The sequence below is a fragment of the Argiope bruennichi genome, chromosome 4 (assembly GCF_947563725.1).
Source record: "Argiope bruennichi chromosome 4, qqArgBrue1.1, whole genome shotgun sequence".
Lineage (NCBI taxonomy): Eukaryota > Metazoa > Arthropoda > Arachnida > Araneae > Araneidae > Argiope > Argiope bruennichi.
In genome coordinates this window covers 57,100,419-57,127,570 of record NC_079154.1, presented here as the reverse complement: position 1 = coordinate 57,127,570, position 27,152 = coordinate 57,100,419, and the positions used below count along the sequence as shown (strand labels likewise).

The window sequence follows — 27,152 nt, the reverse complement described above, 5'->3', positions numbered from 1 at the left end:
ATAATCAGAATAATAAAATTCATTAAATAAAATGGTCACATTTTTTTATTCTCTCACTCCTATACAAGCAGTTATAAAAATACTTAATTTAAAAGTACACCAAGAATAGGTGAAAATTATCATCAGCACAAAATGATGAATCTGACTGTCTCTATTTAATGCCCTAATTACAAATGGAGGTGAGAAAAAAACTAATATTTTACCTGTTCTAGTTAGAAATCAAATTGAAATTTAAAGGAGTGATATGAGAAATAGATGGTAAATTATCTTTTAAGAAAAGTTATAATTATCAGTTTCATATATATAAATATATGTATACAGAGATATGATTAAAGGATTAAATATACAAAAAAAAACTTAACAAAATAAAATGCATAATGGTCAAAAATTTTAAATAGACTTTAACAAATTTGAGTAATTATTTTTATCAAGTTATGATTAAATAGTTACTACATATGTTGGCCTGAGTGAAAAAATACTGAAAATGTGCACTTTTTAGTAATAATGAAATGCACAGTAAATAACACATTTCATTCAAAAAATAATATCTGTAAATACTGAGAAAAAAAATAGAGATTCTACTTTAAAATTTTCCAGAATAAATTATATATTATACATAGTTATAAAAGAACAACTAAATAAAAAAAGTTTTTGCAATAGTATGAATGTGATAAATAATATTTTAAATTATTCATAAACTAATATATAAGATTCATATTCATACAAGATTGAAATTAACAATTTTTAATCCAAGGTTTTCAATAAATGTCAGTCATTTTTTTATTGAGAAAAAAAATCATCTTTTGACTAGTAATGATGAATATAATCATCAATGATTAAAACCAAACTTAATATAGATGTACATAACATATAATAAAAAGAACCTTAAAGAACGTCTTTAAGAACAATTACAAATAGCTGAAATTATTAATAAAAAAAATTAAAATATATTTAGTAACTAGAAACTAATTTTCTTTTAAATTCACACAATATATATTAATTAACATTAATATTCCCTCAAAATATTTTAATTAAAATTTTGAAAAGTATTTTTATTTCCAAATTTTTTAACAAATAATATAATTAATTATATTTAAGTATATTCAAATTGGTAAAAATAAATTGAAATATTAATACATTTGAAAATATTTAAAACAAAACATATCTCAAACCAGAAATTATATATCAGTGATATAAGAAAAAAAACTCAGACTGTATTTAATACCATCTGCTTTAGAAAATTATTTTTCTGATGTGTTAAAAATCTCTACTATTAAACATATCATAATATAGGTGAATAAATTATCAAAAATACTTTTAAAAAAATAACAAACATTTATATAATTGTTCTATATTTATTATCAATATCAAGTAATACTTGATTATGAATGTTATAGCCACTAAGTGGCAAATTCACTTAAATAATTTCAAAAATATTACACTGTATATTCATCCATTGAATATTTTAATTTTTGAAGAATTGCATTCAATCTGAATGTCAAAATTCTATTTCCTTTACAATACCTTTGTTAGAAAATTTACCAACATATACAACTGTGGGTAAAAATATTCAAATAAATCAGTGAAATTATTATCAAATATAATGTTTTAAAAAAAACATAGGAAACATTTATAAATTTTTAAAATTACCTTTAAATATATTGACAGATTAAAAATCTTTAATGTTCTCAAAAAATAACTATAACACCTTTTAAAACTTGTTTAAATACATTTAAAATATAATAAATAATTTAATTGAACTATCCATTCTAAAAGAGATTATATATAGATATATCATTAAAAAATATAATTTTACAATTAACTGAATTTAAGCCAATTGTGTGTCATAAAATATTTAAAATAATACATATAATAATGCAGTGAAGCACACATATATATAGCATATCATGCACAAAATTTGAAACTTTTGATTTACAGACCAGCTCTTCAAAAAGTATTACTCTTTTTTAAAAAGTTTATCTAATACTTTGATCACAACTTTGCTTTTATTGACAACACATTAGGCTTGTCTAAGAACTCTCTCCACCAAGCAGGACGGTCTAAGGCAGCGGGTGTATTCAAGATACATTCATACAAATTCTTATAAACCTGAAACAAAGTTTTTTTTAATTATACTGTCATTTAATTAAAAAAAAAACCTTAATAAATGCTCATGTGACTACAAACGTTTGATTTCCAATATAAAAATACTACATTTGATTACTATATTTTTTAAATTAAATTTTTTTACAATAAACAAGAGCTGTAAATCGGAATATTTATGAAGTCAACATTTTTTATATAGATATATATATACATAAATGAGACAAAATCTTTCACTACCTTCCCTTTAAGAACAATTAATTGTAAACACAAAATGACACTATGAAAATTTATAAACATATATATGATGAAATTTTAAAAAAATATATTTCATTTCTGCTATATTTGATTTTTATCATTTAAAAATGGAATTGATATGTAATTCTAAATAATATCTTCTGAATTATTTAGAATTACATACCAAATAACAGCAGATATTCTTAAATAATTTTACTATTAAATTACTATTTACTAATAAAGATACTATTTTATTGATGAAAGTGTATCAAATATTCAGACTCAAAGTTATTAGCACTTCAAATAGAGGTTGAACAGGAAAGTTTTCCACTTTTTTATTTAATTATTTCTTGTATGTACTCTAAAAAATTACCAAATCTGTAACTCCCTTATTGCAAGAGAAGGGAAAAAAGCACCTAACACCCACAACATTTCTTTAAAGATACCTAAAATTCCCTTTCATAAATCAACACATGACAAAGAAATCCCTAAAAAAAATCTCCTAGTAAAAGTGTTACGGAAAACACTTCTCACACTTTTCGCATATAACTTGGTACAAACAGACGTATTTCATCAGTTATCCCGAACATGCTCTCCTGTGTATATTAAACAGTCCTTCTTTATATATAATTGAATTATATATTTCTTTCGAAATATATGCATATTTCACAATCTGAATGTCATCAAATAATTCAGCATTTAGTCCCTTAGTTTCAGAAGTGACAATCGAGCACATGATACTAAAATTTGATTCAATTTTAGTTCCATGAAAATAGGTGAGCATGATAATGCCTTTTCTGATGTCAGTGATACTGTCTAGAATTTTTTTACTTAATTTTTCATCAGTTATTCACTGACTTCTCTTACTGTGGTTGCTGTAAACTGCTAGTAGGATGCTTGTATACCTCCAAGTCATAAGCACTTCTTTTTGAAACACTAATGACATTAGTCACCAGATCAGGAAGAACCTTCCATTACTGTCAAAGAAAGAGAATGCTTCTGGCAAACAGGATCAATTGCTAATGCAGATTGCAACAGCAAATTAACCAAGGACATCTCCTTCTGTAATTTTCAAGAATATTCAACATGTGCATTCAATACACATTTTTTGAATTTCTGCAGTTCATCCTATCTTGACTTTAATGTTGAAGTGGAAAGCCTTTTAATACATTCTCCTGCAAATACTGTTTTTGTAGGAAAATAACTATTTTAGGTTAAACTTCAAAAAAAAAATATTTAAAAAGTGGAAAACAGCACAAGAATCACCTCTCTGATTATAATGAATAATACATACACTGGACTACAATTTTCACTTACCTGACCATCAGAATGTCCTAAAGCTGAGTTAAGTATGAAATCTGGAGGAGATATTGCATCAGCCAATGAAACTGCCTGATCTTTAATATCTTCACATAACTGTAGGATACCTTCTTTAATCAATTTACTTGTTAATGGACTTGTGAAATAGCTGCCTGCAAAATATTAAAAATAGTAAATAGTACAATATTAAATAACAAATACATTTAATATTTTTAAGAGATAAAATTATACTCCTCATGTACAATAACAATTTTTTTACAAGAAAGATATATTTCGAAAAGTTAAGATCCAAATAATGAAAGCAAAGTAAATTTTGGTTGAAATCTGTAAGCTAATACATTAAAATTTTCAAAATATAAAATATTACATTTAGAAGCTAAAGACAATAGAATATAGATGGTAACAAGATATAATAATATTGAATGTGTTACAATTGTTCCACTTTTATGATAGGCTTATGCTAATGTGAAAATTTTATGAAAAATCAGTGACAGCAATTTCAATAATTTTAAGATTCCAAAAACTTTTTGTAAGAATATTAATTATAGAGTTTTTAGATTATTATTGTTAAATTAGAGTATTTAATTGTCACTTTTTTAGAGCTTTGTTATTTTTTATTGAAATTAGCAATCATTATAGAAGATAATTATCAAATAGCAAAAAAAATTGATAAAAATTTCAAAATCAATTAACTGAATATAATACATAAGTTAATATAAAAACATTTATATATATAAGCATAAACAAAACAAAAAAATTTGTCGATACCAAAAAAATTATACTAAAATGAAGAATGTTAAAGTCGTATAAGCAATGTCATTCTATATTAAGGTGGCCATGCATTACTATTTGAGACAAACTGTAGTGTTTATACCAGGAAATATAAGAAATTAGAAATTTTATCTCAAACATTTTGATAAATTGATAAAAAGATTCAATTCCAAAAGTATAAAAAGAATAAGATTTTGCATAAAATAAATCTATATATAACAATAAATTACAAATATTGAAATACAAATTCAACATCTAATCATTGTCAAAGAACAAAAAATCTTAGAAGAAGCTGAAAATTTTAAAACTTCAAGTAGTTAAATTATAAAATTTAATATTTTAGTAAAAAAACTATAACAGCAGAATATTATGAAATGAAGATTATTTATAAATCAAGATCCAGAAATTATATTCGAATAAATAAAAATATCAAAAGAAAAGAAATAAAAGAATTCAATATACAATACAGATGTTAAAAATAATTTTCTTAAACGTACCTTCATAGAATGAAGATAAATGTTTGTCCATGCTCCACAAACCATATAACAAAAGAAGTTGTGAAAGTACTTCTTTAATGCCTGGATCAGATTGTTCATCTACAAAATCAGCAAAACGCTGAAGAAGCTCATGCTGAAAAGAAAAAATTTGTTCATAATATGATATATCCTAACAGTTTTGCCAAAAAATGTTAATATATGCAATAAAATATTTTAATTTAAAGTTATCTCAAATTTCAGTAAAGGTCAAGCATTACATTTAATTTACACAATAATACGAAATTAATCTTAATATTTCATTGATAATAAAACTTTCTATCAGCAAAACAAAAACACAATACGAAAGATAGACCTTCTACCTCAATATAAGCTAATGCAAGAGATCGGCAGTAGTACACTTGACTTCGACTTCTAGATGTAAATGGATCTCTACTATGTAGCTCTTTTTTCAATTTTTCACTTGATTCTTTCAATAAATAACATATCAGCCACTTGTATGAAGTCAACAATACTAATGAAAAGAAATATTCATTTGCATTACAGGCTGCACTGAACAATATTTAATCAGCTACCTTGCCACAAAATAAAAGGAATAACATTTTAGTATTAAATTACAACTAACAAAGTAAATGTGAATAAAAAATATTTTCCTATGATAACCCATAATATAGCCCTCACATTATAACAGCCTATCCCAAAATATTATTATTTATGTTATTACAAATACAGTCAGCACATGTATATATTAGAAGAGTTCCCCATGTTTTTTTTTGTACAAAAGTTTCTATCTAATAAACTCTAATCAAATACAATTGATTAAAAACTCTTCTTGTGATATTCAACTTAATGAATGGTTATGCAAAAACTCTGAAGACATTGTTATCTCCCAAGGTGTCAATTTCCTCATAAGATGATATACAGGGTAATTTTAATTAAACTTCCTCTATAAACAGCATCCTACAATGCAAACGGATGACCGGATTGCAACGAAATTTGGTATACAAACCATATACAAGATGCGCTCACAGAATTTGGAAAAAAAAAAAAAAAAATATTTTTAGTCCCAAAATTTTTACTAGTGGGCGCCTTTCCCGGAAAAACATTAATTTTCATACAATAAACGACCAAAACGGAATACAGGAACATTATTAACATTTATAGACTAGTTTTTGATCATTTTGTCATCGAACCACATTAAGGAAAAAATAACAGTACACTATTTGAAGGGGGAGGGGACATAGTTCAGTTCAGAAACAATAGCAGATTAGCAATTGTTAATCACGTCTAGGACGATATAGGGAAAGGTGCTCCATGTGATCACCCTCATTCAGCTGCAAAATTTTAAGTCGGGGAACGGTGTGTTCAGCAGCAGATTGTAACTGATCAGTTGTGATGCTTCGCACATGAAGTGTTATGAAATTCTTTAAGTCATTCAATGTTGCAACACCTCCACGATACACCAGACTTTTTAAGTGGCCCCATAATCAGAAATCGCACAGACATAAAACATGACAACGTCTGCAAATGTTTCATACCCTAACATATTTTTCATAAAGCTTCCTCTACTTCGCAAGCATGCAAATCTCAACATTTCTTTTTTTTTCCCCTAGAACTTACAGCTTTTTCCGGTTTTACATTTTATTACTCATAATTCTTGTTCTGGATTGTTAATATTGTTTCTGTATTCCATTTTGGTTGTTTATTGTACAAAATGTAATGTTTTTCCAGAAAAGGCACCCTTTAGTGGACATTTTGGAACTAAAATTTTTAATTTGGAATTCCGTCAGCGCATCTCGTGTACAGTCTATATACCAAATTTCATAGCAATCCATTCAAATGTTTGCATTGTAGGGATGCTGTTTATATGGGAAGTTTAATTATAACTACCCTGTATATGGACACTTTCTTTCATTAAATTTTCACTAGTAAAATCTTTTAAATTTTCTAGAATGGCAATATTAATATTATTCAATAACCAAACAAACCTCAAAACAAAAATTTTTTTTATTTTCACTGGAAACAAAACAAGAATAGATTTTATTTTTAATTATATTAATTATTAATGTCCTAGTATGCTTATTTATAATTTGATCATAAAATTACTAAAATCTAATTATAAACAAAATTCTGCTTCGTGCATTTTTTTCTTTTTTTTTCTTTTTTTTTTCACCTTACAGACCTCAGACCTCTGTTATTGTTGAGCTATATGCAAATCTTAAAAAATTGCAAATAAAGATAAAAGAAATTGAAAAAATTATATTTTTTAAACTCAAACTTTTAATGCATATTACTCAATTAAAAAATTACAATTTAAAGTCAAAGATATTATAATGACATTATTATATTAACTACTTTATAAGTCATTCATGATAATTTTTTAAAAAGCAAATATGTAAATGGTGCAAATATACATTATTGCCTGATTATGATTAAAATTTACAACACTCAATGATTATAATGCATGAGCTGATGCTGACTCTAATAATCAAGAACAAATAACAGAAAATTTATGCAATAAATTATTATATAGATATAATAATCTTTTATATACAAAATAAAATCAACAAAAAAAAATTTAGTTTTAAAATACAAAAAAAAAAATATTTAAATTAGAATCATAAAATTATAAATATCTAAAACAATCTTCAAGGAAAAAAAAAGTACAATGTAGAATATTATCAGCAATAAAACATTTATCAGTTCATGTTTTTAAAAAAATAAAAAATTTTAAAGATAAAAAATGTTGATTAATTAAACATTTAATTTTCAATAAATTAAAAGATAAATTTTTTAATTATTTAATCACACAATGTGGAATAAATCAAAACACAATGAAATCATTAAAAAAAACTGAGTGAGAGATAAGAAAAAAGCATTTAGGAAGAGAAAACCTAACTGAAGATAAACAATACTTTTCATTTTTATTAAAGAAAAATAATTATTATTAAAAGAAAAATATTAAAAAATTTATAACATAAACATAAGAATAATTAAAATTTTAAATGCATCAAATATAATAATTTTCATGTTCTAGTTGAAGGCATTATAAAAGAAAAAAAAGTCAAAATTTTAGAATAGAGAGTCAAATCTTTACAAATTTTTGATATAAATAACATTTTGATAAAATTAAATCAAATATTTTTGAACACTCCCTATTAACACTCATGGCACCAATGAACCTTTATGTTGCAAAAATAAAGTGTTATTATTCCTTATTGCATCATCATAAATCATTGTTTATTTGATCTCCAACCATCCTCAACAATCATCCAATCCATAAGTAGTAAAATAGCTTTGGTCATTCCAATAATCATGTTGCAAACTAAGTTATGATGTTTTAATTAATGCACACAAATTATCATATGGATTACAAGGAATCTATAGCTAATAACTCAGCTAAATAGAATTTGATCATCACAAATATTTTACTAGAACAATTTTCCTGGTAATTTCATTTGTAATTGACATATCAATTTCTTAGAAAACAAAATATCACCTAAACTTAGAATGTAAAATTATATTAACAGATCTGAGTAAAAAGAAATTTTAGATGAGGAACTAATGATAACAGATCTTATCTGTTTTTGAACTAAAACTAGAACATAAATATAACAACAATAGCTGAATTTTTGGGGCAAAGCTTGTATTTAAATCAATTTCCCCAAATATATATATTTACCTTCTGGTTTCATTAAATCCTCTAAACTTCTGGCAGAAAATTTGTACTTCAAGATTTCATCCATATGATTAAGAAAGTTGACGCTTTGAATCTCAAACTGCAGTCCATTTTCTAAGGAAAAGATTTATTCACACAATATTCATACTATATAAAAATTTTACTGCAAAATGCAATAATAGTAAGAAATGATTTTCATTGCAAATATTCTTGATTGACAAATATAAATTAACAATATCAAAAATATCAGAGGAGAATTATATTACTTCCAAAAAATATTATAGTATTCAAATTCAAAAGAATCCCTTTTTAATGATATCAATTTAATTTCATAAAACTACTTGTTCAATTGATTTTTAAAGTTATATTTAAGCATATTTTAAAATAATTTTATCACGGCAACAAAATTCAAATTATTTTCATTATCATAACAAATATTTCATTTTGGAATTTTTCCCTAATAATGATGATCTAAATGTGAAGATTCAGTTCATTTCTCTACATTTATGAGTTTTGAGTTTAAAGCATGCTTTTAACAAAAAGGTTCATATTTTTTTCTCTTAATTTTGTGAAAATAGAGTTAAAATTAACTTCAGAACTACACAATGATGAAATTTTTTTTTAATTCATTTTGAAAAACAGTTCTAAACCTGTAATATAATTGAATATATCAAAACATAGTATCCCTTTTTCAGCTTACAGGCTTTTTTTTTGTTACTGAAGCTGTTGTTGTTCACTGAATTTTATTAAATTAGAGAATTTTTTATCGAATCATTCTTTGAGATATTTTGAAAAATCATGAAATGTTATATGTTCCATAGTACATACAACAGTGCAGATTGATTACATTTTATATCCTTATATTTCAAAGAATATACTTCAATTGAACAAGCATGCTATTAGACTAGTTGAAGTTTAATTATTTCCCATTAATATTAACTATCAAATTTTATTAATGTTAAATTAAAATTAATGTTCAAATTTTAAGTAAAATGACAGTAAATTAAGGAGATGTAAAGTAATTGAATAAAGTATCTACAGCAGTAAAATTCACAGGTCTATAAAAATTTGGAGTTTAAAAATATTTACTGGGGAAGTCATTAAAATTGAATTATGTTTTAAAAAATTTGATTAAAATTTTTCACAACTATTAATAAATTGTTTGGCCAGTTGTCAGAAAAGGCAGTTAGCTTGAATAAATATTAATGAAAATAATTTACCAAGTTGTTTTCTTTTGAGTAATCCCAATAGATAATTGCTTGTTTGCTGCAGAAGAACATTATTATCACCTTCATAGGTACAATTTGCATCATTGTCATTCCTTAAGGAACCGAATCCAGCGGCTACAGTAAAAATTATTGTCAGTAAATAATTTATAAGCGAGATAAAATTTTATTAAAAGAATGATTACAAGAAAGATAAATTTACAAGATTTGTACAAAAAAAAAAAAACTTTTATTGTACAATTTTAATGTGTCTACCTGCCAACCTAGCATCAATGATATGATGTAGTATATTAAAGTTGCATTTGCAATTTCGTCAAAGATACCAAATCATTTTGTCACTGTTTTATAAGTCATAAAACGAACAAGTATTTTGTGAATAAAGTGATCGCAAATATTATTCATTTCATGCAAATTAATCTTTACATTTTCACAAGATTGTTTAAACTCCATGTGCTAGCAAAATGTACTTTACACAATTTGAAGTTATAATCGACAGATACACCACACTATAACAAGATCATTACTGCATTTATTCTTTCTTTAAGTAAAATATGAAAAGGCTATAAATAGGACAGAAATTACTGGAACATCCAAATACAGGTCATAGCTTTACAGTTGTAACCCTGTGGCTTGCTTTTTTTTTTTTTTTTTTTTTTTTTTTTCCCCTAATCACTAACGATGTAAAAAATCTGCTTTGAAAATCTAAGATTTCAAAAAAAACAAAAGAGAGTTCACTGCAAGACTTGCAACTGTTGAACATGTTGAAAACGATGCAAAAATAGGATATTTGAAAAGAGAACAAATCACACTAAAAGGTTTTATATGGAATTATTGACATTTTTAAAGCTGTTTCTTTTTAAATAGACTTTGGAAAAGTTGAAATTCTATATTTGTTATTTTCCAAATCTAGAATATCTAAATTTCATTGTTATTTATTAAATTAATTAATGACTCATTATCTTTATAAAATTTTATTTCAGAACAAATAAATAATTTAAAGACTATGTAAATTTAAAATATTTAGACTATTTCAAATTAGAAAAAGATGTCAAAATTATGCCCTGCATAAATTCAAGGAGGTGCATCTTTGCATCCCACATACAAGAAAAGAATGTACTGACTAGGAAATATGGTCAAAGGTTACAAATCTTAAAATAACAAGTCTTCAAACTATCAAGTAACAGAAATAATAAAATAATAATAATAATAAAAGATATTTCCTTCTTCTTAAATGTTGATGAAAGCATTAAAAGAGTCAATGAAATTCTTTCCAAAATTCATGAATTAAAAACATATATTCAATAATTTATAGAAATTAAACAATTAAATGTTGAAAAATTGAAAAATACAACATCATGAAATTATATGCAGTGAAACACATATTAAACTTCAATATTTGTTAGTTATAATTCTAGCTCACTAATGAGTGTAAAAAAAAGAAGTCAATGCATGTTTGTATATTACATTCATAATATAAATTGCCTGAAATTAGTCATGATATGAAATGAAACATGTTAACTTTAAATATTATTAAAATGGAATTACAGTCCCCTCTATACTAAAGACAAAATTTAAGAGACTTAAAATCATCTTATTAAATATAAAAAAATATTTCTCAATTACCTTGTAAATAACCATGCCCTCCACATGCTTCCCGTGATTCCTGAATAGCATCTCTTGCTAGCCACCCAGAAATGGGTTTTGCTGCACTGCACAATGCATGAAGCTCTGCTGCTTTTTCAGACTAAAATACAGCAAAAGTTGAATATTTCAATAGCACATTAATTTTAAAATAAACAAAAATTGTCATAATTCCACAATAACAAAAGAAAAAAAAAAGAAGAAGAAGAAGGAGAAGAAAAAAAAAGAGCATGGAAATAAATGTTTTGTACCAGCGATTAATATCAGTTTTCATTTATGTTAAGAATGTCAGCAGATGTTTGAAATATATATAAAAATTCAAACACTTGATTAACTAATAATCTTCAAATAACATCCAAGTTTATGTAGAACATAGAGCTTCTTGAAATAAAACATATATTTAAATATTTTCTGATCTGATAACCTGATGAATAAAATAAAATAATAGCAAATAAAATAATTAATGTTTTAGTTCAGAATTATAAAAGCATGCAAGCATTAAGAATCACGTTAAAATGGTTAATTGAAATTTTTTCATCAATTTTAAGGTAATAATATAACAGTAATTTTAAACTTTTTTCTACTTGATTTCATGATTGATAAAATAGCATTTTTAAATTTCAAATATTTTGTGCTTTTATAGTTAGCATATTGGAATTTCAACAGAAATTATCAACTTAATAAAAAATCTTTTTATTTAATAATTATTGCATTTCAAAAAATTATTATACCTAAATATATAATGAGACCTATTATTTGTTTCTACTAGTATTGCAATATCCTAGAAGTTAAAACATTCAATAAAATATAATAAGCAATGCAGCATAGAATATCAAGGAATACAAAGGCAAATGCAATGCATAAAAATAATTTTTTTAAATATTAGGGAAAAAAAATGCTCACAGACACATACATATCTTAATGGTTTTGTATCATGGCACCTTAAATACCTAAGAACCAAGTAATTTATAGACTAAAATAAGGAAAGGAATATCCTCGATTCAGAAATGGAAATATTACTATTCGCCATTGCATTTATTTCATCTATATATTTTTACTAATGATTAATGTAGAAAACCTGGTTTTCTCTAATTAATAAAACTAGTTTGTTTGAATCCATATTTCCTAGTGAATTTTTGGTATTGATAATAAAAACAGGAAGATTAAACAGAATTAGCTAACAATATTTTTTTAAAACTTTTTAAAAGCATATTTCAAATAAAAAAGTTATCAGAAAATTTTATTTTTATTTCATCCCTTCTATTAATTTTTTCACTTCTAATATCTTTTCTCTTTCTATTTCTAAAAAATTAATGGTAAAATTAAACTATATATGATGTATCAGTATAGTCAAAAACATTATTTCTAAAATTAAAAAAAAAAAAATTATATCATAAACTGCAGCTGAAAAAATTTGATTAATGCATTAATAACCTTTGTAATCTCCAAAAGCAAAATATAACCATAAATTGAAATAAAATGGCATTAGGGTGTGAAGTAAGTATTATATCTTACATTTTTAGAAACAAGTCTTACAATTATAAAAAATATTATGTGCATTTTAAAAAATCAAAAAATACTAAAACTTACTAGCTCAGGAGTTTTCTCCCCAAAGAGAACAGACATTTGAAAATTAATGAAATCGCGACTGAAAGATGATGAGAAATGGTGCAGAACATATGTAGCAGCTAAATATGGCAACAACCTCCATTGCTAAAACCAAAATAACATAATTCCATTAATACAAGAGTTTTACATCCTTATTAATATACAAATAAAATCTAATGAAATTTTTTGAAGTATTATAATTATCTCATAGAACTTTTTAGATTTTTTTTTAATTGCATTAATCTTACCTGTAATTGATACTCCAAGACAGGCCATTCATCCTTTCCAGCAGGACCAAACTGCCTCCTAACAGCAGAGTATCTTATAGAGATTGGCAAACATTTTTGAAGGTTTGATAAACCTATATTAATAATGAATACCCTTGCAAGTGACAAAGTACCCATAGATGCTCCAAAACGTTTGTTTGGGTCCTAAAAAGAAACATGTAATAAGAATCAATTAAAATTACATAAATTAGGGCTTCGTTAACATTTTTACTATCAAGACTCTTTTGCGGAAGAAAAAAAAAAATCATAACCCTAATTTCATCCACAAAATTGCACTGCAACACAAGAAAAAAATGGAATTTGAAAATCTTAATATTTTAAAAAGAAATTTAACTATAAACAACTATACAGCAAGTTTAAGAAAGTCTTATTGATTTTTTTCTTCTATCAGCTGTAGAAGAATATGCAAGAAAATGAGCATGTAAAAATCACTGTACAGTGGTGGGTTTTGTCCCACAAATTAGGAATCCAATATCAATAAAACAGTAATACTAGTCAGTGAAAATGAAATAGTCTAAATTTTACAGAAATTGAATCTTTTAGATTTTATATATTGTTGCATTTAATATAAATATTGTTTTGAAAATAGTAATAAGAACTAGGGTGCAAAGAGAGAAAATGCTTCAAAAATTAAGCACTTTTAAGTACTTTTTAAGAACCTTACCCAAAAAAGATTAAGCACCTTTTTACATTCATGCATATGAGCTTGATTATTTTCTAAGCATAGGATGTTTTCTGTTTTATAATAAAGCTTTGTTTTTATTGAAATTTTTTTAATTAATTTTAAATGTGTATTTTTGAAATTTTAAATTATTTCTGCAATAACATAGTAATTTTTATAATTATTTCTGCAACACTGCAGAAGCGTCTAATGTAAAACATATTTGGTTTAGACAAAAACAAAAATGATCATAGTTTCATCATGAACAAAAAATTAAATCAAGATTTAATCAATCAGTTAAATTTTTTACTCTTTTATAAGATTAACAATAAAAATCTGGCTTCTTTTCCAACATTTTTTTAAATTAACAAATTATCAGTTAATATGGATGGACGCATCATTTCTGAATTTATATTGGCATTCATAAAAATGCATAGCATGACCGAAAATTTTGAATTTGATTTTTATACATGCTGCAACAAATAAAATTTTGATATGGTTGGGATGTAAATTAAAATTTCCTCCTGCTCTAACTCACCATATTTAGCAGTTTAAAACATTTTATTTGCTGCCTTATAACGCTAAGAGCTAAAATATACCAGGATGGCTATATCATCATAAGATTGGCAAAACTGCCAGAAATTGATGATAGAACAATGCAATGTTCTAAATGAATTTTTCAGATAAAATTTTTTAATAGAAAAAAAACTAATAAAATAATAGATGTAGCAGAAATAATAATAGAAAATAATAAAAAAAAAATTGTTTTATCACTTTTTATTTCTGATGCTTAGTAAAGGGCTTTTTTTAAGTGTTTCTCATTTTGAAAATTTAAGAGAAACCTGCTTTTTAACCTCTATGCAAAAATAAATAAAATTTAACTATTTTAATTTTAAAAAAATAAGAAAAATGTGATTACATATTTTAGGAAGAAATGGAAATGATTTCACAATTTTCATTTTTCATAAATAATGTAAGCAAATTGAAGATAAAAAGCAGCTTGGTAGTTACAATTAAAATGAAAATTTAAAAAAATAACAGTTAATGCATTTTTTAAATAGTAATTTTTGAAGTTAGTGCGAGAATAAATACTGCATTGACTTAAAATTTCACAGTACTTATCAAGTGAAAAATTTTATTCAATGAATTGCTTTAAATTTTTGAATTTTGTTTCAAAATTTTGAATTGAATTTGAAAAGCAAGTAAAACATTTTTTTTAAATCATAATGCTAAACTTTTAATGTGACTGCACAATTCAATGAAAAAACTGACAATATTTTGAATTTTATTTAAAAAATTCATCGTTAAAATTAAGTTGAAGATTAATTTTCCAAAAATTTAAAAAAATAAAAAAAAGAAAGAAGAAGCATTTACTCAAGCGAAATTGGAATTCAAACAACCTTTTTAAACCTTTAAAACAGTGTAAAAATATTTTATATTCAATAATATGCTTTGGTGATATGGCGGAAATAAATCCTGTTTTAATTTTTTGATTAAACTTCTAATTAAAATTTCAAAAAATATATTCTTAGTGAGTTTCTAATATCCCAGAAGCAACTTCCTGCCACATTTCACATTCCTAACTTCAATAATTTGTCAATCAGGCTAAACCCCTAAGAGCCAATTGGAAACAATATATATATACATTTGCATGAATTACAAAAAAAAAATTGTTAAATATAATAGAATCTGAACCCTAAAGCATAAAAGTTTTAAAAATCTTTTTTTCTTGTAAATTCTTGTTTGAAATTTTAAGTACCAGATCTAATAGACTTTTTTATACATTTAAAAACTAAAATTTGTCGAGATTGATCCAAAAAATAACAATTTTCAAATGAACGAGGACATGTAGAAAACACATGAAAGAAATCACGATCATTGAAAATCTATGGCTTCAAGTTAAAATCTCACCATATTCGGATTTTACGCAATGACTAACGCAATGATTAAGAATTCAATATACATTGTATAGTAAATCTCTTTAATAAGTTGTACAAGAAATTGCTCCAAAATGAAATATTAACGAGAACAATGATCAAATGTGTAACGAACTAAGCAGGCGTCACTGTAAGCGTTTTTAGATCTCTTTGGGGCACCATCTTGTATTCATATTTTCCGTCTGTTGGATAAATCTGTGTATTTTTCTTTAATAATATATAAAAAGGTTAAGCATACATTTATCAAGCATAACTAAAGCAATACTTTACCCACTTTGAATTCTGCTGAAGATAGAATTTTTTTCGAAGTCACAACAAGTATAACATAGTACACACTTTCTATTGCCCCTTCGGGATAAACTTCCCAATGTTTCAATAAACAACAATACACATTGTTGATGAAAGAGGGGATGGGGAAAAAAGTTGTTTAATTTTATTTTAATATGTGTTGGCACACCTCAAAAAGTTTTCTTTGCACTTCTCGAGAAAATTCAGCACTTTTTAAGGACCTTTATTAAAAATTAAGCATTTTTAAGGTAAAAATGATTTTTAAATATAAGCACTTTTTAAGAGTGCCGTATACTGAGAAAGAAACCGATGTCGACAAAAGCGCCTCCTATTGATGGGGAGGATAAGGTCGTGACCAAACTAACGACGAAAGAGACTTAAAAGGTTTGATTGACAAGCCGAATAAAACTCAACCAGAAAAGAATTCCTAGTCCCCAGGAGAAAGGGCAACCGACCCACCGAACTGCCCCCAATGCTTTCCCTTACTCTTTAAAGAGGTCTTTCGAAAACCGACACTGTCTTTGTACATCACGCGAGGAGTTTGGTGGGGTTAATGAACCCCACCCATTTTACTTCGGCAATCCCATCATCACCAATTAGCTCATCCGGAGATGCAGTTAGGTATGCAAAACCTGAGTTTAAGAATAAACTGCAATATTGGACTTTCAAATAAAAATTAAGGTTGCGGTAGCATTCGCAGAAACAAGTGTGGATTTTGAAGGCGCAGATGATCACAGCTGTGATGGCAAACAAAATAAAAAGAAAAGAAAGGCAGAAAAAAAATAATGCTGAGTAGGAGATTTAAAGACAGTGAAGACCAGATAATAAAAGTCACAATCAATCAGAGGGTAAAGGGAGGGTTTATAGTGTATTCCTCTGCGAATGGAAGGAGTTAAAGGAGCATTTGGGGAGGGGGGGAGTGCACATTATTTTTCCAATTTTAGTCTAAAATACTGCTTTTACACTTTTTTAAAAAATTTAAATATGCATAGGAAAGAAGATACTAAAATGGATGTTTTTCAGTTGCTACTTTCATTTTACTTATGATAGAATTGTTAAAATAGTGCAGTTGAAATTTTGTGAACTTTTAATGAACCTTTAAAATTACCTTGAGAAGTCCAATAAAAAATTCCTTTGGTAGAAACCTGCGTTTTTATTCCTTCTACCGATTGCAGATGACTTCATAAAAAAGAAACCACAATAGCAAATGAAAAAAACACTACAATATTTCTCCATAGGATAACATTACATTTGAAAATTGTAGGTGCCGGGTATACGGCACCCTTAAGCTCTTTCCATGATGCTACACACCCTGAAGAACAAATTCTTTCCAAGAAGCACTTTATTAAGTATGAAAAATAATCCTAAAAAGATTTTAAATTCCTAAGCAATTATAATTTTTAAAGTTAATCATATAATGTAAATTTCTAAAGTCAGTAATATAATGTATTATATTAATTGCAAAAAATCTGATGTAAAATGTATACTAAAATGTAAAGATCCATAAAAGAGCACTTGCATTAAAAGGAGTTACATAGCGACCATCAGGCGTAACATCACCAGTTCTGCTAAGCAAACTTTCTCTAGGAATTCTGTAATTTGTAAATGAAATGAACCTAAAGAAAAAAGGCAAAGAAATATAACAATTAATTTATAAAATAAATAACAAAATTATATACATTACAGACAATCACTTTATTAACCTTGATTTGACCATAAGATTGCATTAAAATCACAGCACACTTTTATTTGCAATTCAATAGGTTTCAATAATGAATGTATTTTTTATTTGGAAAGATACTTGTTATGATTGAACATATTGAATGCATATTGTTTAAAGTATTATTTCTTCAAACAATATTTAAATCAAACATTTCATACAAAACTGAATAAAATTTAATTCATTAGAAAACAAAAATTCAACTTCAGAACATCTATATATTTACTAATATTACATTTAAATATCAAAAATATAGAAAAAATAACATGCACATATAAATGATATAAAAATAATATGTATTAAGTTTTTACTTTTCTAAATTCTAAGAAACCCAATTTTTAAAAGAGTATTAAAATACAAATCAATGATACTTAAAAATGATGTATGTATATGCAAAATCAATTCCTGTTTACTTTTGAAAAATATACGCAGGAAAAATATATATGGACATGCAGAAAGCACTGGACAACAATTAAAAATAATTCACCCCCCCCCTCCTCTTTGCACTAAATCTAGTATTCACTAATTTTTTTTTTCCAAATATCCATGTTAACTATTTCAAAAGAGCAAATAAATAATAATATGGCAAAAAATAACTTTCTTCTAAGGATTTCAGCAATAAAAAAACTGTGTTTACTATGAAATATAAAAAGTATAAAATTATTTTTTATATTTGTATAATATAATAACCTAAAGAATGCTAAATAACTTCAAAGACACAGTATTCAAAAAAGCATTTTGAACCTTTGGCTGGAAACCTCTTGGCATGATAAAGATTAGTTTGTCTATATTGTTTTTAAATTATTTTTTTTATTATTATGACAATGATCAGCACATAAAAAATGTGTTTCATATCACTGCAATGTATTTAAATAAATGCCATTTCTAAAATAATGAAAAGTGTTACATAATTACAAAAGTTAGCAACAATTAAACAAAATAGAAATTTAAAAAAATTATATGAAAATAAAATTAATTATTAATAAAGTAATTTTTCAAACTTTACAGTAATACTAAAGTTTTTGTTGTACAGTAATATGCTCTACAGTTACTGAATAAAAACAGCTAAAGTTAGATTAATTTTTAATTAAAAATCTAATATAATTTTGAAAAAGTTTCCAGTGAGCACTAATTAGTAAAAAAGCAACTACTGTCAGAATTGTTAACTGTAGGTCCAACAATGTATGTTACAAATGTTATGTATATTACAAATTACAGATAGTATACAAGTTTACAAACATTATCATATTTAAATTACCCTAAAAATGCTAATCATAATGAAACATCAAAAGGATCTTTGTATATCTATTGAACATAATAGTTCTCAGCCAGAAGTGAGTGAAATAACTTTAAAAATGCACTATTGAAAACAAAATTGTTGTATTATTACTAATATTCCTGAAATTTTGATTAATCAATCAAATTTGTATAATGCAATAATTCTCAAACTTAAAAACATAAAATATTTTCAAGTATATATTGTTCAGAAACTTGTAAAAAAAGCTAAATTTTTTTTCACATTTAATTTTTCTATATTCAGCAAAGTATGTAACTATTAAATATGTGTGTGTATCTATAAATGTTAGTCTTATTACATTTACTTTGTATAATTTCTGGGCAATTTTGATGTACTTTACTGATATAATATACATTATTTTACTGATATTATTACATAACAGTTAGTTGATCATTACATTCTTTAATGTAATAGAGCAAAAGCCATAGAAAAATAAACATATTTTGAGATGAATAACTGTAAGTTATTCAAATTATAAATAAGCACAAATTTTTATATTGTTTATTTGAAAAATTTTTAATAAAAACGTTTTCTAGATGCTTCATCATACAAATTTATTTTATTTTATTTTAAACATGAAATTCCAGCCAACTTTCAAAAATTACCAGAAAAACCGAAAAAAATCAAAGAAAAGAAAAATCAAAATATCACATACCCATTATCTACACCATTTAGCCCTATTTTAGGTCCCATATCACCAACAGTGATTCCAGGAAATGGAAGCAATGTCTTGGGATCCCGAATAGGCACAATAAACGCATGCAATCCATGGCATTTTTTGTCAGGTGTATAGAGCTGAGCATAAAGAACAGCATGTGTGGCAGTCTGACCAAGGCTTCCAACCCAAACTTTGGTTGCTTCTAAATCAGGTGTATTCACAACAAATTCCTAAAATAACCAATTTATTAAAACAGCCAAGTAATATTTATTTATGTAATTTTCATACATATCTAAATCTTCTAAAAGCTTTTTTTTTTCATTTTATATATATATATATATATATATATATATATATATATTAGATATCTGCCTTGCAATGGAATTCAAACAGCATCTAAAGATGCTGAATTTGAAAATTCCCCGCTTTCTAAAGAAATTATTCATTCTCCACAAACTTAAAAATTATACTCATTGAAATCCATACAGATTTTATCATTTATTTTAGATTTTGTTCAAAGCATATAAAAGCACTCGTAAAGAGCAGTAATCATTCTTAAAATACCATAAGGAAATAATGAGTTAATGATAAGCTAATGAGTTAACAATTACTAACATCACTAAGCAAATACTTCCAATATAATTATGATTTATAAATAGTTGTCATGCAACGTACTCATAGTTCCTCATAAAGTTCAAAAAACTAAATCTTACATCTGATAAATTATAAATGACAACAATACAATAACATGCCTCTAAAATTCAAATAAGTGAAAAAGTATACATATTGAAAATAAAAAAAAGGAATATTTGTTCTATTATTCTTGCTGACTTGTTTGATAAGAAACAACAAGGAAAGTCAAAATTAGCAGCCTTTTTCCTTTAAGAAAGAACAAAGGAATAAATTACTTAACAATATCCTTAAGAAAATGAGTATATCTTTAAGTCTTTCATAAAGGTAAAATATTCTTAATAAACAGAATGATAGGCAAATTAACTTTAAATAATAATTTTCAAAAATTGATTTACTTCTAAACAGTGATAAATGTTTCAACTCAATATATATTTTAACTCAAAACATAATACAAAGTTTTAAAGAGTGACAGATAAGATTATTTAAACAATGGAATTTGGGACACAGGACACATGAATTAGATTTCAAATAATAAGTTGAATACTGGCATGGAAGATTTGAATAGCTAGAGAAAATATTTGATAAAATAATTAGTTTAATAATGAATAATAATAATTTTAATATAAAAGTGAAATTCATACCCATGTAAAATAATTTTTTTTAACTGATTGTTATACTTTTAAGGAAGCACATGAAAAGAATTTTACTAAAATTATTGCAACCAAGTCTCTATAAATAATGATGAAAAAAATTTAAACTGCAAATGAATTAGGATGACGTTTTTGAGATTTTTAAGAAATTCATAGTTATATAATTCAAAATTAGTTAATTAATTACCTGAGTTGCAGGATCATAAGTAGCAGTTGTCCTCATTTTTCTAGTGTTAGTACCATGACTGAGCTCAGTAAGAGCAAAACAACCAATCATCTACAAAATAAAAAGAAACACTCAATAAACAAATTCATAATAAAAATATATTCAAGAAATATAATATTTTATACTATCAAAAAGAAAAAAACATCTTATAAAGGGCACTTAATGCTATGTATATTTTATAACATTTATATTATAGAATCTTTAAAACATAGTGCTAGTGACTAATTTTTTTTAATAAAAAGGAAACAAAGAGAGGGAGAGAAAGAAATTGTGGGAAATAAACTTTTCACATTTTTAAAAAAATCAGACGGGTGAATCAATACAAATACCATAATGCTTAAAAAAAATAATAAACTTAGATTATGTTCTAGCAAAAAAAAAAAGTTATAAAAAATATAAGTTATTACACATCATGTTTTATTGCACACACAATTCTATTATTTCATTTTTTCCCTTCATTAAAAAGATTGTTACATATATATATATTCTATTACAATACATAAAAAAGTAATTTATAAAGTATTAAACAAAATTTCAGAATCCATGATGAATAAGCAACATGTAGATATAATTGAAATATTTTTTTAAAAAAAGTTGATTTCTTTAAACCAATGACTGTGTTAAATTAATCATGTGATTATAATTTCTTCATGAATTTTGTCGCAATTCAGTTTCTCATACACTGCTTTGGACAAATTTAGAGAAAATGCATGCTAATAATGTCAAAAGCAAATAAGAAAAGGCTACGCTTTTCCTCAGATAAACTGTGCATATATAAGAATATAAGTTATTTTAAATTCATATTGGCCCTTTTTAGCCATCATTCTTATTATCCTAGATAGTTTCCATAGCACCTTTGCAAATTGCCGATTTAATAAAGAAAACTGGAATTTTTAATGTGAGGTTAAAAGAGATACAGGGGTTCCCAATTAGTATTTTCAAGGATCAGCAGCATTTATTCGAGGAAAGAATTGAATGTCAGAAAGAAAAAAAGTTATTCGGAATTATAAAATTACTTTTTTTAGAACTAAATTGCATAGCTCTATTAATTTTTATAAATATATTTCAAGAATTTTACAATTTCTCAAAGTCTTTGGTAGCATTTAAAGTATACTTTTAACAGAAATTAAATCATGTTCATTGCATTCAAGACACTACATAGAATAAGATGGTAACAATTTTAGCACTAATTATTATAAAACTTTCAATTATCTGATATTGTAAAACTTTCAATTATCTGATATTGTAAAACTTTCAATTATCTGATATTGTAAAACTTTCAATTATCTGATATTGTAAAACTTTCAATTCTCAATTCATAGTAGAGGGGGGGAAATAAGCAATGCTTCATCTACTTTCCAACATATGAGTTATTTTATCAGAAATGTCTTCATACAAATATACATCTTCTTCTTGACTATTTATCTTCAGTTCAAATTTATAATCAAATGGGAGTAATATAAATAAGTTTAAAATATAATAGCGAAAATTAACAGAATTGCATGGTTTGTGCATTTCGTTATAAATGATTTTGGAAAAATTAATATTAATAAAAAATAAAAATGATACAAACTGAACAAATAATATCAATACCTGAAATTGCTCCAAATCTGACATCAGATCTAAGTGTTTTTTAACTCCTGAACTTCTTAAAGCTCCCACAAAATACTAAAGAAATTAATAAGATCATGAGTTGTTAATTACTTATCTGCTAAATGGTAAAACATATAAAAATTTAAGTAAAAATAATAAAACTTTTTTATAACTTAATGTAATGTTATGTATCCACACATATGATATATGCATAAGTGATCTAGATTTTTTTTTTCTCTCTCTTTTTTAAGTTTATTACATTAATCTAGATACACATAAGTGCTCTAGATTAATGTAATAAATTTTAAAAAATAACATTCTACCAAATACAGTTTTTTAAGGGATTATAAAATATAATTATGATATAAACTATCTTTAAAACCTTTTATTGTTAATTAATGCACACAACATAAAATTAATTTATTACAATGAAAAATTTCAATTCATAGTAGAGAAAGAGAAAAATTCATCAGATCACATATCTTTGCAATAATTATTTGACCTTTTTTTTTTACAGTAAGTAGAAAAAATTTTTAACATTGATTACAAATTAATCAATAGAAAAATATATTTACATATAATTTCAATATAACAATACCAGTTTTAGTCAAACATTTACCTCATACGACACAGATCTTTTTGTACACAAAGACCAATCGTACATGCCAATGCATATCAGCAAACCTTGTGCCAAAAGAGGATTGGCAAAGAATTCCTCTTGAGTGAAAAATTCATATTCCATGAGGCGCTTCATTCTCTGAAAGCATAAGTGCCGGTGCTGCTGAGATGATAGTTCCTCAGAAGGAGAACGTTGAAATAATGGATCCTTTTCTAATGAGTTCCATACTTTCAACTAGAAATTTCCAAATAATATTTAATTTTCAACCAATCTATTACTGATATATTTTAAAATTATTTCAAATATAATTTTCCAGAGATGATATAATTTAGCTGAGAAAGAATAAAGATTTGCTTCTTTCAGTTTTCATTTAATTTAATTGAACTGTTTTGATTAATTTAATTAGAACTATGTAAATATTTTTTAAATTTAATAGAAACATAAATAATTTAAGAGAAAATCAGAAAAATATTTTCATGTTATAATTCTTTTTTTACACTCATGGAGAACAAATAAACCTTTTCATTAAATGATACACTCATAATTATGATTCTAGTTCTGCCTTAAAATATTTAATTTTACAAAATAAAGAGATTTTGGAATAAAATATGAAAATATTATTATCTAATAACTTCTTAAATATTAAAAAAAAAAAAAAAACACTATCTTTGACCCCTCTTTAATTGTTGTACTAACTCTGACTTTTTAGAATTAGGGATAGATAAATTTCATTGCTAAAGATATCAATTAACATATTTCAATCAGTCAATTCTCAATATTTTATAATCATATCTTAAAAGCTTAGAAAATCAATTTAAAAAAAAGTAGGGTTTTTTTTCCCCTTTCATTTTTTTTTTTACCTATAAAATGTTTAATCTAATAGCAAGAATATCAGCCCAGAAAATAAAACATGTATTTATTCATCTAACTGAAAAGCTTACTAAAGGAGATTAAAACAACAGAGCCAAGTTGAAAAATAATCAAATTATGAGTCAAGACAATAGGAAAAAATACTGCTCACAACATTATCAGGAGTTCTTAATAATCATATTTCTATGTATTAACAAAAATATTTAGAATAAATTTCTAACTTCATAATGCAAATATTTCTTAATATTTCTTTAATATAAAAAAAACAAATAAGAAATATTATTTAGTGCATAAAAATATATATTTTCATGCTGTGAAGAATACCAACAGATTAAATAAAGCAGAAACAAGCAGTTATAGATAGATAAAGAGAAGACTAATAAAATTTAATGCTATATTTTCAATGAATCGAAATAACTGTAAAAAAATATATTAAGAAAACTTTAAAAAAATCAATATAATTAAAAAAATTGTGATTATTGATTTTACATTTTAACGTGCTTGTTTATATGATAAAGCTATTAACAACTCATGGATGAAGTAAAATTTTTCTGCTTAGCTTCAAATAACTAAAATTTGCACTGTAAATTATGAATGAACTAAAATATTCAAAATCAATTAGCTGTTTGAAATCCCTTGAAAAGATGAGCATATGAGATAATGATATACAATTTTTATCAATACTTAAAACATATATAAATCATACAACTATTTGAATATGTTTAATATCATTTGTAACAATTTGTTTTAATATCATTTGTAACAATTTGTTTTAATATCATTTGTAACAATTAAAAATTAAATTTATTAATGATAAATTACCAAATTAATAATAAAGAAAAAGAATTAAATTATGGCACATTCAGCAATTTTGTTATCTGCCTGTTCATGAATTCTTTTTGTAAAATAAAGGATAAAAGCCTTTATTTTATTCTATCTATCCCATATATCCCATTATTAAAGAATGCTTAATTATTACCTATTCAAAGCAAGTTCAAGTTACGTATTAAATTTTTAAACCAGAAAAGTAATTTAAATTACTCGCAAAATCATTTCTATTGGGCTGAACTAGGAAAAAACATTATACTGAATGGAAATCATTAAATTGATTAAACATGTGATCATTTAAAGTTACTATGCAAACTGATTTTTTAAAAAAAGCAAATAATACACATAAAACATAACTATATACAGACAGAAAACATAAAAAGTTTGCAAAGATAAATTATTAAAGTATCATATTTAAAAGCTTGCATTTGTTAAAATAATTTTATAAAATTATTATAATATTTTGTATTAATTTTGAAAAATAAAATACAAACCTTTTGTGGAAGGCAACAACATAAAATATTCAAATTAGTACTTTAAAAATATCAAATGTCTTATTAAAAACAATTTTGACCATAAGTAATGAAATAAGCTTAATTTTTACTACAGATATTGCTTCATTAAAAAATGAATTTTAAAAGGTAAAATAAATATGCATAAAAACAAAAATTTTAAATTAATGTTTTTTTCTATATAAGCTGAAACTAATTTGTTATGCATTTAAATGATTTTAATACTAAGTTATTGTACTGTGAAATCACTAATATTTCAAAAAGTTTTTAGGAAAAGCAAATAAAAAAAGAAATTGAAATCATAAAAAATAGAAAATAAATGTCAATAGCATTATCCATAGAATAAATCATACTTTGAGATTTAAGATTCTAGTATTCATGCAAGAAAATGCAATAAGCATAAAACAAAAATATAAAAAAAATTAATTAATGTTAATAGCATAATTGAGGATTCTAAACTTAAAAAAAAAAACCATCAAATGAAAACAAAAAAAAAATAGCTTCCATAAAAATTATTATGAAAAAAATAAGTGAAAAAACAGCCTCCATAAGGGACCATAATAATGTTTATATAAGTACAACTGCACTAAAACAAGATATAACTAATCGGTTGATTTTCAAAGATAATGAATCCTATAAAATTAATTCAAAATATACGCGATATATAATAAAACGTATTTGTTTTTTTATTTTTAAACAATTAATTTTACATGAAATATAACCAGGTTTATATGTGTACAAACAATATAAATGTCATATTTACAAATTAAATTTTTAAAAATACGAACCTGCAAATTTAATAATTCTTCACCTTCTAACAAAATTTTCATATCCTTCCAATTAAATTTTGACTTTTTTCGATAATAATCTAAAGGTCCAGGTTTAAAATCTGGAAGGCAATCCTTCAAATTTTGTTTCAGACTCATTTTTCAGTAAAATTTAAGTTGCCGGGTCTTAAATTTGTTTAATAACAGATCGTCAACTCCTCGCAAAATCTCAATAGAAAAGTTTGTTCTACTACTGTAGAAATGATATTATATAGCACAAGTAAAAGGAAGAAATTAAAAAATAACGCCTCTCTCTAAAAGCATTTTTCCGGAGAATGAATGCTTCTGACCACGCAAGGATGAATCGATGAAGTCGACCTTTGTTTTCAAACAACCTGTTCCCATACACACAGCGATGTCAGTTGTCAACACAATTTTTTATTTGTTTGTTTGTTTTCTTCACTTTCTGTATCTGTTTGCATATGACGTAATGGAAGTATGATTAGAGAGATAGTATGATTACAAAT

At 24.8% G+C, this 27,152-nt stretch overlaps 1 protein-coding gene across 1 annotated transcript; it reads right to left on the bottom strand.

Annotated features, from left to right (window-relative positions):
- Positions 1 to 1,277: 1,277 nt before the first annotated feature.
- LOC129966161 (peroxisomal acyl-coenzyme A oxidase 3-like) lies at positions 1,278 to 27,049 on the bottom strand. The gene is made up of 15 exons (XM_056080557.1): positions 26,647 to 27,049; positions 23,649 to 23,882; positions 23,030 to 23,104; positions 21,398 to 21,487; positions 19,925 to 20,157; positions 17,772 to 17,868; positions 13,328 to 13,510; positions 13,062 to 13,184; positions 11,454 to 11,574; positions 9,825 to 9,947; positions 8,608 to 8,718; positions 5,288 to 5,439; positions 4,929 to 5,061; positions 3,658 to 3,812; positions 1,278 to 2,109 (listed from the first exon to the last, which is right to left on the bottom strand). Exons 1-15 carry the CDS (start codon positions 26,782 to 26,784, stop codon positions 1,993 to 1,995), a joined length of 2,085 nt encoding a protein of 694 aa, XP_055936532.1. The 5' UTR covers positions 26,785 to 27,049; the 3' UTR covers positions 1,278 to 1,992.
- Between the last annotated feature and the right edge of the window lie 103 nt (positions 27,050 to 27,152).